The sequence below is a fragment of the Arvicanthis niloticus genome, chromosome 30 (genome assembly GCF_011762505.2).
Source record: "Arvicanthis niloticus isolate mArvNil1 chromosome 30, mArvNil1.pat.X, whole genome shotgun sequence".
NCBI classification, from domain to species: domain Eukaryota; kingdom Metazoa; phylum Chordata; class Mammalia; order Rodentia; family Muridae; genus Arvicanthis; species Arvicanthis niloticus.
In genome coordinates, this window is record NC_133438.1 from 7177112 (window position 1) to 7194608 (window position 17497).

General features: G+C 44.2%; 1 protein-coding gene across 3 annotated transcripts; it reads left to right on the forward strand.

Annotated features, from left to right (window-relative positions):
* Window positions 1-291: 291 nt before the first annotated feature.
* On the forward strand, window positions 292-16598 carry Vstm1 (V-set and transmembrane domain containing 1). 3 transcript variants are annotated; one of them, XM_076927444.1, is made up of 7 exons: window positions 292-429; window positions 7666-7701; window positions 9394-9678; window positions 14701-14835; window positions 15220-15247; window positions 15436-15509; window positions 15946-16598. In XM_076927444.1, the coding sequence occupies exons 1-7, from the start codon at window positions 396-398 to the stop codon at window positions 15999-16001; spliced, it is 648 nt and encodes a 215-aa protein (XP_076783559.1). In that variant the 5' UTR covers window positions 292-395; the 3' UTR covers window positions 16002-16598. The 3 variants fall into 3 exon arrangements, with proteins under 3 accessions (XP_076783559.1, XP_076783561.1, XP_076783560.1); XM_076927446.1 differs by having other exon boundaries at window positions 15460-15509; XM_076927445.1 differs by having other exon boundaries at window positions 9397-9678.
* Window positions 16599-17497: the final 899 nt, after the last annotated feature.

Genomic DNA, 17497 nt, shown 5'->3' on the forward strand with positions numbered 1-17497 from the left:
GATAGGAGGGGTGTGAGTGCAGGGGGGGCTAGTTTGGAAAGAGGGGGCTAGTGGAGTAGAAAGTAGGGGTGAGCATGAAATTGTCCAAAATGAACAAATGAAAATAGAAAACATCTCAGGTGAGATTTCAGTTAAGGAGGTTAGGTCCCAAGGTGGACAGGGCTTCACATGGACTGAGGGAGAAGATGTTATCATTCATGGCTTCTTGCGTCCTGGGTCAGTTCAGAAAGGAAATTGTGCAAACAGCTATGCAAGCAACCCTAGTGTCGGGGCAAACAAAGCTTCAGCCTGCAGGTTCCAGGGACAAAGTGGGGCCAGGAAAGAACTGTGGTAGACTTCTGCCTCTTCTTCCTGAGATCGGAAGACTAGATCTTCACTTGGGGATAAGGGAAGCAATGGACATAGATTTCATATACCTGCTTTGCCTGGGTGAGTCTCTAAGGCTGTGACAATTGTTTGGCTATGTGAGAAAACCTCACAGTGGGGGGTCAAGGTGGAGACCATGGAAATGCACAGATGAGTCTTTGTGTGGGTGTGAGAGGCAGGGGTGAGGTGGGAATGGGGGTGGGGGGCAGGGACGTCCCAAGTACTTCAGTACCAGTGCCACACCTAAAAGACCCTGCTAACTGCAAGAAGTGCAAGTTCCTTGGAGTCTCTGCATCTCCTTTCTGGGCCCCACAGTCTTGCTTAGTCATGCCACTAGATTAGAAAGTGGTTGAGGCGTAGGAACTGCCAACCACAGAGCTAAGGGGTATGATAGATGCAGATTTTTCCAACCATTCACATCCTTGAGTTAATTTTAACACCTTGGGTTTGAGCCTAACCTCTTGGAACCGGCCTCAGAACCTGAAGAGGAAGGTAGGATTGTTGGTTTGGTTATATCAGACAGCAGCTCCCCTTTACGAGACCTCTAGTTCCTACCTGATGCAAGAGTAGGGGTAGGGTGTGTGTGGCAGGGTGACAATCAAAAAGCCGCATCTGCCCTGTTCCCCGTTTTCTACTCGACATCTTCCCCTTAGGCCAGTGCTCTCCTCTCTGGGTATGGCTTATAGGGAGAGTCTCCATCCGCAGTACCTCCAAACCCCGGCCACAGGACAGGGTGAACAGCTCCTCCGAGAAATACCCTCATACACTCTGTGTTGCTTTACTGGGACTGCTGTACCCAAGTGCCACCAACCTGTTGGTTTAAAATAAAGGGAAATGATTTTCTGGGTTACTCGAGCCACAGAACTCAAGATGTAGGTAGATACCATTGGTTCCTTTGGAAGGGAGATCCTGCTCCAAGTGTCTCTTGTGGCTTTTGTAGCTTCTGGTGGCAACTGGCAATGTGTTTGGGGGCATTACTTGTCGTTGCTGTTGGTTTACATTTTTAAATTGTATTTTTTAAAAGACAGGGTGTCTTGTAAGGGTTTATATTGCACTGAAGAAACACCATAACCACAGCAACTCTTTTAGTTTTCTCCTTTTTTTTTTTTTTTAAATTGTTTTTTCGAGACAGGGTTTCTCTGTGTAGCCCTGGCTGTCCTGGAACTCACTCTGTAGACCAGGCTGGCCTCGAACTCAGAAATCCGCCTGCCTCTGCCTCCCAAGTGCTGGGATTAAAGGCGTGCGCCACCACTGCCTGGCTCACAGCAACTCTTATAAAAAAATTTATTGGAATTTTATTGACTTGCAGGTCCAAAGGCTTAGTCCATTGTCATAATGGCAGGAAACGTGGGAGCACACAGGCAGACATGGGTCAGGAGAGGGAGCTGAGGGTCCTACATCTGCATCAGCAGGCAGCAGAGAGAGAGAGAGAGAGAGAGATGGGGTGGGAGACTAGGCCTGGCTTTGTAGAGTGAAAAATTATAAAGGCCATTTTATGAAATATGTGTAAATTTTTCGCCTTAGACCTTGGGCAGAAAAGCACCTGCCAGCAGGTTTGGGCCCTTCTAATTAGTTACAGAGGAGGGGGAGTTACAAGACAAAGGCCTGTTAAGAACATCCCGGAAACTGACTGGCCAAGGGAGGAACTACACCCTGCCCCCATGGTACGGCCTACTAGTGTTCAAAAAAGTAAAACAACCGATCCCGTGCACCCGCGCGAAAGTTCGCTTTTTCCCTACCCCGCCCATATATAAGCGCTATACCCCTGAGCCACGGGGTCAGTCCCTCTATCCCCTATGTGAGATATGGGGATATGGGCTGGCCCAGAGCTCTGATTTAATAAACCACCTCATGTGCTTTACAGCAAGACGGTCTCTCGTGTGTCCTTTGGGTGCGTGCTATCCTGTGACTCTAGTGGACCCCCCTTCTGGGGAGTCCCGGGCCTTTCAGCTTGAGCATTTGAACTGTCAAAGCCTACTCCAAGTGACACAGTTTCTCCAACAAGGCCACATGTCCTAATCCTTTCAAATAAGGCCACGCCCTAAGAGCCTGTGGGGGCCATTTTCATTCAAACCACTACACAGGATTTTACAAAGTAAATGGGGCTGGCCTGGAATCTACAGAGATCCACCTGCCTCTACCTCCTGAGTACTGGGATAAAAGGGAAGTATCACCACACCCAGCAACTTTTATTTATTTATTTTGTGTCTATAAGTGGGCACATACAAGCCACAAGCAGAGGACAACTTTCTGGAATCAATTCTCTCCTCCCATCATGTAGGTCTGTGTTACTGAAGGCATGTCTTCAGGCTTGGCGACAATCACACTCACCTGCTAGGCCATCTCATTAGCTCCACGGTTGTTGTTTTTGTTTGTTTGTTTTTAAAAGGATTTATTTATTTTATGCATATGAGTATACCGTCGATGTCTTCAGACACACCAAAAGAGAACATCAGATCCCATTACAGATGGTTGTGAGCCATCCTGTGGTTGCTAGGAATTGAACGCAGGACCATCAGTATTCTTAACCTCTGAGCCACTCCTCCAGCTCCCTGTTTTTGTTTGTTTTGTTTTTATACAAATTTTTTTTAATCTGGTCCTGTCTGGCCTGCAACTTGTTATGTAGACCCGGTTGTCTTCAAATATTAGACAGTCCCCTAACTCAGTCCCTGAAGGGCTGGGATTTACAGGCCTGTGTCACCATGCCCAGCTTTGTGGACATTCTTTGATCTATGGATGTAACCCTACCTAAATCTTTATGCTTTCCCTGTCTGTATCTCTTTATCTCTTCTGAGTGATACCAGTTTAGTCCAGGATAGCTTTATCTTAGCCTAGCTACAATTGCAAAAGCTAAGCATGACTACTTCCTAATAAATGTGATTTATTGACTTATTTCTATATTATTTATTTAGTTTTATGTATGGTTGTTTTGTCTATATGTGTATCTGTGCGCCATAGGTATGCAGTGCCTTCAGAGGTTAGAAGAGGGCATTGAATGCCTTAGAACTGATGTTCCAATTGGTTGTGAGCTGCCCCGTGGGTGTTGGATATCGAACCCTGGTCCTCTTCAAGAGCAGTCAGTGCTCTTAATGGCTGAGCCATCTCTCCAGCCCCCTGTACATGATTTAACTGATGAGAGCACAAATCAGCCCTTGATACTGTCATTCCCCCATGGCTATAGCTGTTCCAGGCAAGGAGCTGTGATGTAAGACGGGCTGGTCCACCTCTGTTGGCAGGCTTCTTCTCTCTCTCTCTCTCCCTTCCTTCAGACAGAACCGCAGTATCGAAGGCTGCCCTTGACCTTGCCATGGAGTCAACGATGATCTTGAACTTTGGATCCTCTTGCTTCCACCACCAAAGTGCTGGTATCTGCCACCACACCTGGTTTAGGCAGTTCTGGAACTCAAACCCAGGCCCTGTGCATGCCAGGCAAGCACTCTACCAGCTGGAATATATTTCCAGTCTGGGAAATTTCACAGATTTCTTCTGCTCTTTGTTGGCACTAAGCATGCAGATGGTACACAGACATTCATACAAGCCAAATAGCGATACACATTTTAAAATGTACATGGATGTTTGTTTGTTTGTTTGTTTGTTTATAGATATAGTTTTTCTGTGTAGCACTGGCTATCCTGGAACTCAGTCTGTAGACCAGGCTGGCCTCAAATTCAGAGACCTGCCTGCTTCTGCCTCCTGAGTTCTGGGATTAAAGGCATGTACCACTACTGCCTGGCTCTCTCTCTATATGAATTTTAAATGAGAAAAATAAGGCCAGAAAGATGACTTAGTGGGCAAAAGCACTTGACATTCAAATCTAACTACAGAGTTTAATTCCTGAACATTAGTCTCATGATGGAGGCGAACCAAATCCTGCAAGCTGATAACTACATGGATGCCATGGTATGTATGCACTTGGATGTTCTCACAAGAACATACATACATCATACACACACTAGTACATGATAAAGCCGAGTGGTGGTAATCAATGCCTTTAAGCCTAGCATGTGGAAAGCAGAGGCAGGCAGATCTCTGTGAGTTCAAGGCTAGCCTGGTCTACAGAGTGAGTTCCAGGACAACCAGGGCCATATAGAGAAAACCCTGTCTGGAGTTTGGGGGGATTCCTGAATGGAAGGGTGAGGGACTCCTGAGGTTCCACCCCTAGCTGAAAAGCTAATTACTGCTTAGGGAAGGAGAGCCAGTTTGGTTTAGGTGTGCAACCAGAAGTAGGTTTTCCATGTCTCACTGGTTGACTCTGTGCCTATAGACATATGGGCAACACCAATCGAACTCAATGAGTTAAGAAAGAGAAAGAGGGGGCTGGAGAGATGGTTCAGTGGTTAAGAGCACTGCTTGCTCTTCTAGAGTCCTGAGTTCAATTCCCAGCAACCACATGGTGGCTCACAACCATCTGTAATGAGATCCAGTGCCCTCTTCTGGTGTATCTGAAGACAGTGACAGTGTGCTCACACACATAAAGTCTTTACAAATATATTTTTTTAAAAAGAAAGAGAAAGAAAGATAGATAAATAGATGTGGGTCTAGGAGGGAGTTAAAGGGGAGAATGAGGGAAAATGATTTGAAGATATTGTATATAGCCAGGCAGTGGTGGCGCATGCCTTTAATCCCAGCACTTGGGAGGCAGAGGCAGGTGGATTTCTGAGTTTGAGGCCAGCCTGGTCCACAGAGTGAGTTCCAGGACAGGCAGGGCTACACAGAGAAACCCTTTTTAGAAAAAAAAGATATATTGTATATGCATGTGAAATGTCGAGGAATAAATATTTATATAAAATATATGTGGGTGTGGAGAGATAGCTCATGTTAAAACTACTGACTGCCTTTCCAGAGGACCAGGGATCTAATCCCAACAACCACATGGTGGCTCCTGTCTCTAACTCTAGTTCAGTAACTCCTCCAGCAAGGCACACCTCTTAATCCTTCCCACACAGTTCTACCAACTAGAGACGAAGTATTTGAATATGTGAGCCTATGGAGTCCATTCTTGTTCAAACCACCACAGTGAATGAGCTTTCAAAACTGTAGAACTACAGTGGCCCAGACAGAGCCCTGCTTTCAGAACCCGAGTTCTCCAGCTTTGGGCTTCATCTGTCCTGGAACTCACTCTGTAGACCAGGCTGGCCTTGAACTCAGAGATCTGCCTGCCTCTGCCTCCCAAGTGCTGAGCTTAAAGGTACGTGCCAGCATTGCCTATCAAAGGTGCTGCAGTTTTAAGTGGCTTGGTCGTGTTGACCACTGCTGTAGATTCAGACAACTCTCCATGTGAAAGAGGGTAAAAATACCCAAGTTACATTGATTTTTAAACAGTTACTGAGGTGAGCGTCACAGAACATTAAACCAGCCACTTGGAAGTCTACACAGCAGGGACAGTTGGCATATTCACGGTGTTGTGCAACCACCACATCTTTCTAGTTCCCAGATCTTGCCATCACCCCCACAGAAACACCTTGCTCACTAAGCACCCCACACCTCCTGCTCCTGGCATCTACTAACAAGCTTTCTGTCTCTGGATCTGCATCTTCTGGATAAGGTATGAAACAAAATGACACAATGTGTAACCCTTGGTCTCTTGCTTTTAGTTAGCATGTTTTTTTTCCCAGTTCATTCTCCTTCCTCTGCTTTCCAAGGGCAGAGATCGAAGCACAAATTAATGCCCACTGTATGCGGAGCTTGGGGTAGAATTTAGTGTTTTGTGTGTGCCAGGTGAACACTCTACCAACTGACTTATATTCCCTAGCCCTGGATCAAGGTCTGTCTTGGTTAGTGTTAATTGCTAATTTGACACAGCCTAGAGTCACCTTAGAGGAATGCTCCACTAAGGAATTGCCTAGGTCAACTTGGGCATATCTGTGGCGGATTGTCTTCATTATTAATTTATGCAGGAGGGCCTAGTCCACTATAGGTGGCACCATCCCTAGTCAGGTGGGCCTGGGTTATATAAAACAGCCAGCTGAGTATGAACCTGGATGAGTGAGTGAGCCAGCAAGCAATCCCTCAGTGGTTTCTAAGTTCCCTCCCTCTTTTCCCTCAGGGATGGATTGTAAGCTAAATGAACCCTTTCTTCTCCAAACTGCTTTCCACAGGAGTCTTTTTTTTTTTTTACCACAGCAACAGAATGAAACTGGAACAGGCTAGAACTCAAACAAATAGCTATCACTCCAGATAGGACACTGACAAGAGGTCAAAGAAATGATTCTGTTACTGGAGGTCTGTCTGGACTGGGTATTTCCAGGTTTGAGGTGTTTTGTTCAAATAACTGGAGACATATAAACAAATGATAAAGTAGCAAGGGGTTTTATTCAGAAGCAAAGAGAAAACAGGTCAGATGCACTGTAAGAGCACAGCAGGCTACTTGACCTAGAGGGCTCTAGAACCCATGGTCACCTCCTGGAGCTTTCCTTTGTGGGTCTAGAAGGAGGAGCTGGTTGCTAGGGCCCAGGATGTAGATGGCCTTTTGGATCTGATTGATGGGCTTGGATATGTAAGCCTTTGTTCTCTGCACATGTCTTTATCCATGATGCACCTGATTTTAGTCATGTGCTGGTATCATATTACTATTATTTTTAATTAGTAATTAATATTGCTAAATTACAGGACTTTCCCCCCTAAACACTTATTCAAAGGACATATTTTGATTTACTTCATATGCACCCCAAACTTCTTGACCCATTTCACTTCGTTTCAGGAAAAGTTTTAGAATGTTTTTGGACACAAAAGAAAAGTTACCAAGCAGTTGTTAGGAAGGAATGGCCTAATGCTTATTTGCATTCAGGTGTACATGTGGTCGTCTCAGGCTGGTACATGTATTGTACGGAAAACAGTGTATATATTATTCTAGCCAAGTGGCATCTTGTGTTGCTCAACTATCTACAACTTTCCTACCTGAATTCCACCCAACTCTGTCTTGGTAAACCAGTGAATTTTACTAGGAGGATAAGAGATTACTTATAAGAACTGGGCTAACGTAGTCAGCCACGTCATGAAAAAGCTGACCCTAGAATAAGCCACAACTCCTAAAAGCTGCATTGCATTCCTGCAAATTCTGTGGACTGAAGACTCTCTTCTTAAAGCAATAGTGATTGCCTTTCTAACTCCTGGGGGAAGGTCTTGTGAATATCCTGAGCTTGGAAACCTTCCAGAGCCTTGCAGGTTTTGTTTACTTCCTGAGCCTTGTGAGTTTCGTTCACTCCCCCAGCTTTATACTCTCCTTCTCAGCGGTGGGGCAGTGTTTCAAGTCAGAGGAAACAGACACCGAGCAGTGTCTCACTGAGGTTTCTCTTCCAGGGCTGTGTCTGTGCTACCAAGATGAGGATGCGAAGGGTGAGTTTCCTCCCACGTGACCTCTGAGTGTTCTCGCGAGCCACTGTCCGTAATCTTCTCCTTCTGTAGCAGCTGTAAAATGTTACAGCTCTGAAGAAAAAGGTATCCTGGTTGTCGGGAACCAAGGAACACCACAGAGTCACACTGCACAACAAACCTCATACGAGAGATTTATTGGGACAGACACAAGAGTGTGGCTACCTCTGCTTAGGTGAGGAGCATCAGAAAACTGAGTGGGAGGTAGACTTTATATAGGGTTTCTTGAGGGACAGAATTGTCCAGGGTGGAGATTTCAAGTCCTGAATTTGAGGTGAGCCGAGACAAAGCAACTTCAGGGAGAAAGGGCTTGTTTTGTTCTACTGCTTGAAGTTGCAGCCCGTCCTGGTGGGGAAGTCACAGCCACAGGAGCTTGAGGTAATGGATCACACGCCATCAATAGTCAAGTATTAGAGAATGGTCAGATGAGATGGTTCACTGAATAAAGGCAGTTGCTGCCAAGACTGACAACCTGGAACCCACACAATAGAAGGAGAGAATCAACTCCCCAAAATGGGCTTCTGACATCTGTATACACATTGTAGCCCACATGTATTTCACACAAACTGCATGCACGCACACTCACACACACACTAAGATTTTATTTTATTTATGTATATGAGTATTTTGGTGATTTTATATGGATATACCATGTGTGTGCAGTACCAAAAGGAGCCAGAAGAGGGCATAAGATCCCCTGGAGCTGGAGTTACAGGCAGTTGTGAACTGTTACTTGGGTGTTGGAATCCAACCTGGTTCTCTGCAAGAGCAGTCAGTGCTGTTAACCCTGACCCATCTTTCCATCCCTAAAATTAAACAACAACAAGAATAAAATAATTTTAAATATTTTAAATTGTGTTTATGCATATGTGTTTGTGTACATGAATGCAGGTACCTTTGTAAGCCAGAGGTGTCAGATGCCCTGGAGCTTGAGTTATAGGTTATTAAGCATGCCTGACATGGGTCCTCTGGAATGTTCTTAGCCATAAAGCCATTTCTCCAGCCTTAAGAAAGGATAGTTTAAGAATGAGAGACCATTTAATCCCAGCACTTCGAGGAGGCAGAGGCAGGTGGATTTCTGAGTTCGAGGCCAGCCTGGTCTACAGAGTGAGTTCCAGGACAGCCAGGGCTACACAGAGAAACCCTGTCTCAAAAAACAAACAAAACAACAACAACAACAACAACAAAATGAGAGACCAATTACTCCTTATGCTCAGATCACTTTCTCCTTAAAAATATTCTTGCATTTATTTATGTATATGGATTTGTGAGATGTGGACATGTTATAGCATGTGTGTGGAGTTCAGAGGATTTTGAGTCAGTTTTCTCCTCTCATAAATGTGAGTTTAGGGTATCAAACTCAGATTGTCAGGCTTGGCAGTGAACACTTTTATCCGCTGAGCTTGCCTACTAACCCTCTTCATTTTATGCAATTGAAGACCACAGCCTAGGGAATGTTTCCACCCACAGTGGATGGCTCTTTTCATCTCAATTAAACTAGTCAACATAGTCTCTCACAGGCAAAAAGCCTGTCTCCATGTTAATTATAGATCCCATTAGAACTCTAATTGAGATTGACCATCACACCTTTAATCCTCAGAATCCTAGAAGGGGTACACTGAGATAAAGAATCAATTAACTCTGAATTCTTTTCAGAAGAACTTCCCAGGCCTTTCCTCAATGCCTGGCCCAGCTCTGTGGTCAAGTGCAAGAGTAACGTCACTCTCCGATGCCGGACTCATTTCCAGAATGTTACAGTCACTCTTGGAAGGTTGCACAACCCTCAGTATCAGCAACAGAAGAAGTCACTGGGAAAGGAAGCTGAGTTCCACCTCACTAACCTGCAGCCTGAAGATGCTGGGGGCTACTTCTGTACCTATAGAACAGCAGCCTCCCTCAAGTGGTCAGGACAGAGTCAGCACTTAGAGCTGATGGTCACAGGTGAGCAGAGCAGCCTCAGACCTGCTCCTTGTATGTTTTAAAATTATAGTTATTTACTTATCGTGTGTGTCCATGTGTACACATGCGTGTCACAAGCATGTGTGAAGAGGTCAGAGGAAAATTTATGGCACTTGCTTTTCTCCTTCACTGTGTGGGTCTGGGGATCAAACTCGGGGGGTTATATTTAACAGCATACACCATCACCCATTGAGCCAACCCTCCAGGTCCTTGAATTTTTAAAAATCTTTTTATGTGTACATAAGTTGTGTGTGTGTGTGTGTGTGTGTGTGTGTGTGTGTGTGTGTATGTGAGAGAGAGAGAGAGAGACAGACAGACAGACAGACAGACAGACAGACAGACTGACTGAGACTGGGTGCAAGGACAGAGAGACAGACAGACAGACTGACTGAGACTGGGTGCAAGGGTACCATGGCATATGTATGGAGATTAGAGGACTACCTTGGATGTTGGTTCTCACCTCCTGCCTTGTTTGAGGCAGGGTCTCCTTTTTGTATTGTTGCTACGAACTCCAGGCTAGCTAGCTGGAGAGCTTTTAGAGGCTCTTCAGTCTCCACCTCCCATCTCAAAGGGAGTACTGGTATTACAAAACTCATGTTCTTTTTTTTTTTTTTTTAATTATTTACATTCCAAATGTTTCCTTCTTCCCAGTTGCCCCTAAGAATTCTTCAGCCCTCCCCTTTGCCTCTGAGAGGGTGCTCTCCCACCCACCGTTGTCACCCTCCCCCCAGTTTTCCCCCACATCCCACTCCCCTGGGGCTTCAAGTCTCTACAGGACTAGGCACATCTTCTCCCATAGGGGTCCTTGTCCTCAGTCCAGTGGTTGACTGTAAGTATCTGCATCTGTCTCAGTCAGCTGCTGGTAGAGCCTCTCAGAGAACAGCTGTGTAGACTCTTGTCTTCTGCCATCCTCATGGTTGAATTTATATTGATTTTCAGCATTTCTACATCTGGCTGAAGAAGATGAGTCTTTACAGAACTCAGGTTCTTAATACTTGGTCCTTTATCCACTAAGTCATCTCCCCAGCCTTGCTTCTTGAGTTTTATAATAATAATGAATGATAATAATAATAAATATAATTATGTTTATGTAATTATATAAATGCAACTAATTGTATTTATAATTTCGTCTTCTTAGTTTTATCATTAGAATTATTATAATTAATAGATATAGTTGATTATATTTATAACTGAAGAAAAGGAGAAGGAGGAGGAAGATGATATCCCAGGCTATCCTTTAACCCACTGTGTTAGTCAAGAATGGTCTTGAACTCCCGATGCTCTTGTTTCTGCCTCCTGAGTGCTGGGATTATAGACGTTCCCCACACCTTGCCCCCTCCTTTTAATTAATTTTTTATTATTGTACATCTCTTCTACATAGTGATAGATTTGATGACATTTCCCTCCAAGTGGATCATTGTTTGGCTTTATCGGCCCCTCACTACCTCTGCCCCAATACCACCCTCTTCCCAAATGGTCAGCTTAATTCCATTTGTGGACATGCTCCATTTTGTAACAGGACTTGGCTGGAGACTCCAGGAAGCAATAAAGATGCAAAGTCCCCTCAGCAGGGACTGCAGCGGTGTGGGCTGAGGGTGGGGAAGGAGGGTCTGTCTGGGGATTCCTAACAAGCCTCAATGCTGTTACCACAGACGAGCGTCTCAGCAGTGTGAATTTGAAAATCTGATGTACGGTCAGTAGATCAGGAGAGGAATATATGATGTGCCAGAGGACACAGCTTGGAAGCAGCAACATACCACTGGGGTTTGAGAGCTAAGTGTGAATACTCGAAGTTCTAATGACTGTGAATTAAAATCTATTATGGCTATAACCTGCGACTGATTTCAAGGTGATGAGCATGTGAATGGAGCACCAGTGGTCACAGGACTCAGGAAGAGGACAGTCAGAAACAAAACCTCAAAAAAGAAAATCATAGGTGGTGAAAGTTCACGATTGGCAGTCCATAGCTGTATAGCAAAAAAATCACAAAATTGGAAGCTCAAAACATCTATATTTTGAGACAGGGTCTCAAATAGACCCAGGTGCCCTTAAACTCCTAATGTAATCAAGGACAACCTTGATTTTCTTTCTCTCTTTCTTTCTTTCTTTCTTTCTTTCTTTTTGTTTGTTTTTCAAGACAGGGTTTCTCTGTGTAGTCCTGGCTGTCCTGGCACTCACTCTGTAGACTAGGCTGGCCTCGAACTCAGAAATCAGCCTGCCTCTGCCTCCCAAGTGCTGGGATCAAAGGCGTGCGCCACCACCGCCCCGGCAACCTTGATTTTCTAATCCTTCTGCCTCCACCTCCCAAGGGTTGAGATCACAGACATGGACTACCTCATCCAGTTTAAGAGGTACTGGGGTGTCAAACCCAGGGCTTTGTGCATGATAGGCAGTTAGTTAGTCAGCAAACTGAACAGCATCCTTAGCCCCAGTGAGAATCCGTTTATTTGTCTTAACAGTTTGTGTGGGTCAGGAGGGAATGCAGCTTAGTTGAATTTTCAGCCTTGGGTCGCACAAGGCTGCAATCAAGTTCTTACTCAGGGCTAAGTTTTCATGTGGAAGCTGGATTGGTATAGAGTCTTCTCTTTGGTGCTTGTTTAGGGGGGGGGGGTTCTTCAACAATAGCATACTATCATAGGGGCGACACTCCAACATTCTGCTGTATTGTACTTGTTGGTAAGAAGCAAGGTCTGAACATCTGCTCTCGAGGATGGAGGAGTGCACAGCTGACCACCAGGAGGTGAGGCTCATGAGGTTACTTGGAGTCTGCCCATCACAGTTCTGGGGGTGGGAGCAGAAACACCCAACCACAATGACAATGAGCCTTTGGGAGCAAGAACAGAAAAGGCCACTATCAAAAAGTGTTCTAGAATGGAGGAATGACATAGAAAGGAGACCAGGGAAAGGGAGAGTAGAATAGAAGACCTTGGAAGATGACCTAGAACTTGGGCTCTTTTCTAGTTTCATTCCTATTGCTGTGATAATCCCTGACACCCTCCCCCCCAACCTCCCCCCCCCCCAAAAAAAAACCAGAAACAAAAAACAAGCAAACAACAACCAAAATCTCCAAGAATTCAGGGAAGAGCTTATTTGGCAACAACTTTAGATTGCAGCCCATCCTTGAAGGAATTCAAGGCAGGAAGTTAAGGCTGCTAGTCACACCCTCAGCCAGGAACTCACAGTTCCACAGTCAAGAGCAGGGAGAGCACTCAAGCCTACTGCTCAGCTCTTATGCAATGCAGGACCCTAGCATAGGGAATGGTACCACTCACTAGGCTGGATCTTCCCATATCAGTGACCATAGGAGTCTATTTCTCACCCCATGCCCACAGGCCACCATGGACTAGAGCAGTGGTTCTCAACCTTCCTAGTGCTGCAACCCTTTAAAACAGTTCGTCATGTTGTGCTGACCTCCCAACCACAAAATTATTTTGGTCGCTACTTCATAACCGTGATTTTGCTACTGTTATGAATTGTATTGTAAATATTTTTCAAGATAGATGTTTGCCAAAGGAGTTGGGACCCACCGGTCGAAAACTACTGTTCTGGACAGTCCTTCAATATTCTCTTCCCAGGAGATTCTAGATTGTGTCAAACTGCCAATGACAACTAATCATCACAGGTGTTGAAACTGATCATGAATTTTGTCCAGCAGAACAGGGCTCCACTGGTACCACTGAAACATGAAAACAAAGTGATTTGTTTATATGTCTTTTTTTTATTTATTTTATTCATGTGAGTACACTGTAGCTGTCTTCAGACACACCAAGAGGGCATCAGATCCCATTACAGATGGTTGTGAACCACCATGTGGTTGCTGGGAATTGAACTCAGGACCTCTGGAAGAGCAGTTAGTGTTCTTAACCACTGAGCCATCTCTCCAGCCCCCTGTTTATATGTCTTAAGGGTTCAGGATTTTGGAAAGTGTTTTTGGAGGGGACGCAAGACGATATTAGTTACTGTGTTTTAGAGCGTGGAATGCTTTCTCTTTTACTTAAAATCTATTTAATTGACAAAGATTGTACTCTAGATGCACACTGTGTAATGATGATTACAAATGGAATCCATCCCTCAACACCCATGCTGTGCCTCAGACTCCCACAAATCGATCACATTATGAATGAACATTTCCCATCTTCCCGTTCTGTACATTCTGGAGAGTGATCTATGATAGTTTTCTGTTTTGAATGATTGAGCTTATAAAATAATAAATAAGGAGAAGGAGTGGGCAGTGAGGAAGAGGGAGGGAGGAAGAGAGAAAAGAGAGACAGAGAGAGAGACACACACACACACACAAAGAGAGGAACTGGATACTCAAAAACATGGTGATACCTGTCTTTAATCACGACACTCAGAGGCAGGTGAATCTCTGTGAGTTTCAGGCTAGCCAGGGGTACATAGTGAGACTCTGTTTAAAAACAAAACAAAAAACAAAAAAAACCCACCAAACTGATACCAAAACATTCAGTGATAAGCCTGGAAGCAGAGAGGTTGGGCCATAAGTAGGATGGATTATAACCTTCTAACTGTCCCACCTCATAGCCCCGCTTCAGCTGGTCAGAACCCTTGTCCAAAAGATCCTGCCGCTTCCAAGACAGTGCCATCAGTGTGGTAACTGGGCTTTCTGGCTCTTGGCTTCTGTTTTGTTTTTGTTTTCAGGTAGGGTTTCACTACACACATGAGGCTAGCCTGGAACTATATAGCAAGACTGGGCATGAACTCAAAATCCTCCCACTTCTGACTGGAATGCTGGGATTCTGGGCATGTGCCGCCACACTAAGCTTGTCTGGAGCCTCATAACCATTCTGCTAAACTGTGTCAGTGTGCTGGGGAAGCCACAGATCCTGTGCTTGGTTTTTAATAAATTATCACTTTTATGGCTCGTGAGATGCTTCCTTGGAATTTCCCAGGTGTGAGGCTCTGCTCAGCCCCCTCCAACTATTCTGACATGTGCTCTCAGTATCATTTCATGACACGGCTGCCATTTCTGTCTCCACCATGCAGCTGGAGTGGGAGAAGGTGGAGGAAATTGCCCCAGACCATCAGACAGCAAACTCATCTTCCTGACCACCTTCAGTTGCCTCTGCATCTCTCTTCTCTTTGTCTCCATCTTCTTTATCTACAGATGCACTCGGCAAGGTGAGTTAAGAGGAGATATCCGTGCTTGGGAGGGAGAGGCAAGAGAAAGATTCAAATAAGTATGGGTGTGGTGGTGTATGCCTTTAATCTCAGCACTTCAGAGGCAGAGGTAGGTGGATCTCTGTGAGTTCAAGGTCAGCCTGGTCCACACAATGAGTTCTTGATCAGCCAGGGCTACATCATAGTCTCTCTCTCTCTCTCTCTCTCTCTCTCTCTCTCTCTCCCTCCCCCCCTCTCTCTCTCCACATGTACACACACACACATATATATATACACATACATATATACACATATATATGTATGTATATATAATCTCACACATGTATATACATATAATTATGTATGTAAATATATGTAAATTCTTCTTCCTGGTATGTTTTATAGGTTCATCACATGAAGAACCCCCCAAGAGGTAGATGAATGCTCAGTCCTTGGCAAGCCTCACACCCCCATTTCCTCAGCCCTCCCTCCCTCCAGCCTGTCTGTGCCTCACTTCCCCCAGAGTCTTCACCCTCAAGCCTTTATAACCTATAATTCCATGTTACATTCATATTCTCTCTTCTGTCTCTCACTCCCCTTCCCTTCATCCCTCTTTCTCAGAACCAACCATTCTAATTTTCTAAGGCAGGAGGAGGAGGAGGAAGATGAGGAGGGAGAGGAAGAAGACGTTACAGGTAAGTGATGAGATACCAGAGAATCATGACATGATATGATGGATGCCTGTAACTTAAGTTCCAGAGGATCCAATGATTTCTTCTGGCTTCCACAGACTCCTGCATACATACACTCAAGCACATACACACACACAAAACAAACAAATTATATATGGTACATATATATACATATACACATCATACACACACACACACACACACACACACACATATATATATATATACACACACACACACCTTGACTTCAGCTGAAACATGAACATTTGGAGCCTTTGCAGCCCCACAGGTAGAGGGAGGGGGTGTGGTTTTGTCTAATGCCAGCATGAGATAAAGTAAGCTACCTCTGAGTTTATTATGTGTATACTGTCAGTTAGAGACCACAGTTTGATTATTTAAATGCATCATTGTTTCTCTAGCATGGGCTTCTCTGTTTCAGTGACACTGAATGATCGTGTGTGTAAGCATGAACATGAAGCCAGCCTTGGTGAGTGACATCTGGAAGCCAACACTCAGGCTGAAGCAGAAGACTGGATTTGAAGTCAACCTGAGCTGCATAAGGAGAGCATATCCAACACACACACACACACACACACACACACACACACACACAGAGAGAGAGAGAGAGAGAGAGAGAGAGAGAGAGAGAGATACACCCAGACAGACACACAGACACACAGATACACACACAATCATTGATCCCAAAATTCTGTTGCTTGGGTTTGCAAGGCATTGTTTTAATATAGGAAGGCGTGACACTGGGGACATTTGGATCGTCTATATAAATATCCTTAGCTCATGAGCAGATTTTGGATAATTTTCTTTTTGTATGATATTTGATGTTTGGGTTTTTTTTTTTCATTATCTTTGTTGTTTTTTCATTTCTTGAGACAAACTGTTACTATGTAGCCCCGGCTGGCCTGGAATTCACGGGTAGACTAGGCTGGCCTTGAACTCTCAGAGATCCACCTTTCTCTGTCTGCCAAATACTGTGATTTTAAAAGGCATGTACTATTTTGCTTGGCTGTATTTTTTTTATTTCAAAATAATTCAGTCATAATGAAAAAAGAAAGTAATAAAAATTGAAATACATAACCTGACATTGTCTAGACAGTGATGTTTTACTTTTCCTCCTCTTCTTCCTCCTTCTCCTCCTCTTTCTCTTCCTCTCCTCCTCCTCTTTTTAGTTTTAATTTTTTTTTGCAGTATTGAGATTTGAACTCAGGGCTTCACATGTTAGACAAGCACTCTCCCACTGAGCTGTATCCCCCATTCGTATCTACCCTTAATTTATTTTCCTTCCTCCCTCTCCCAGACACGCATAGGCAAACACTATGTAAGGCAGCTTATACCTCTTCCACGCTTGTTTGTTCGTTTTATTTTTTTGTTCAAGACAGAGTCTCAAGCATCCCAGGCTAGTCTAAAACTAGCCTGAAGAAAGCCTTGAATTCCTCATCTTCCTGCCTCCATTTCCTAATTCTAGTGTTATAGGTCTGGCTTCATTCTTGTGTACTTTTTCCATACTTTTATTAACTAGTCAATGTATGATAATATTTATACTATTAAACACATGCATAAATGCATATAAAGTCACTTAAAAAAAAACCTTTGCAATCAAAGATCATCCAAGATCTTTGATCTTAAAGTCACTTAAAAAAAAAAAACCTTTGCAATATTTGGTACATTTGAAACTTTTTAAGGTGCTTTTAAATTTATTATTATTACCCTTATTTCATGTGTATGAGTGAGTACACATCTGTGGAGGTCAAAGGATATCTTGTTGGTTCTCTCCTTCCACCGTGTGAGTCCCAGGGATCAAAACTTAGTAATCAGGCTTGTCTGCAAGCACCTTTACCCACTGAGCCATCTCTTGACCCCATTTGAAGTTGATTTGTTGTTATTGTTGTTGTTTTCAAGACAAAGTTTACTCTGTACAAGTCTGACTATTGTAGAACTCTCTCTGTAAACCAGACTGACTTCAGACTCACAGA

Excerpts from the sequence above, each read along its gene's own strand:
- Vstm1 (XM_076927444.1), top strand. The coding sequence starts at position 396 with ATGGACATAGATTTCATATACCTGCTTTGCCTGG. Across the intron at positions 14,836-15,219 it reads CTACAGATGCACTCGGCAAG|GTTCATCACATGAAGAACCC; the intron begins GTGAGTTAAGAG and ends TATGTTTTATAG. Across the intron at positions 15,248-15,435 it reads CATGAAGAACCCCCCAAGAG|AACCAACCATTCTAATTTTC; the intron begins GTAGATGAATGC and ends CCTCTTTCTCAG.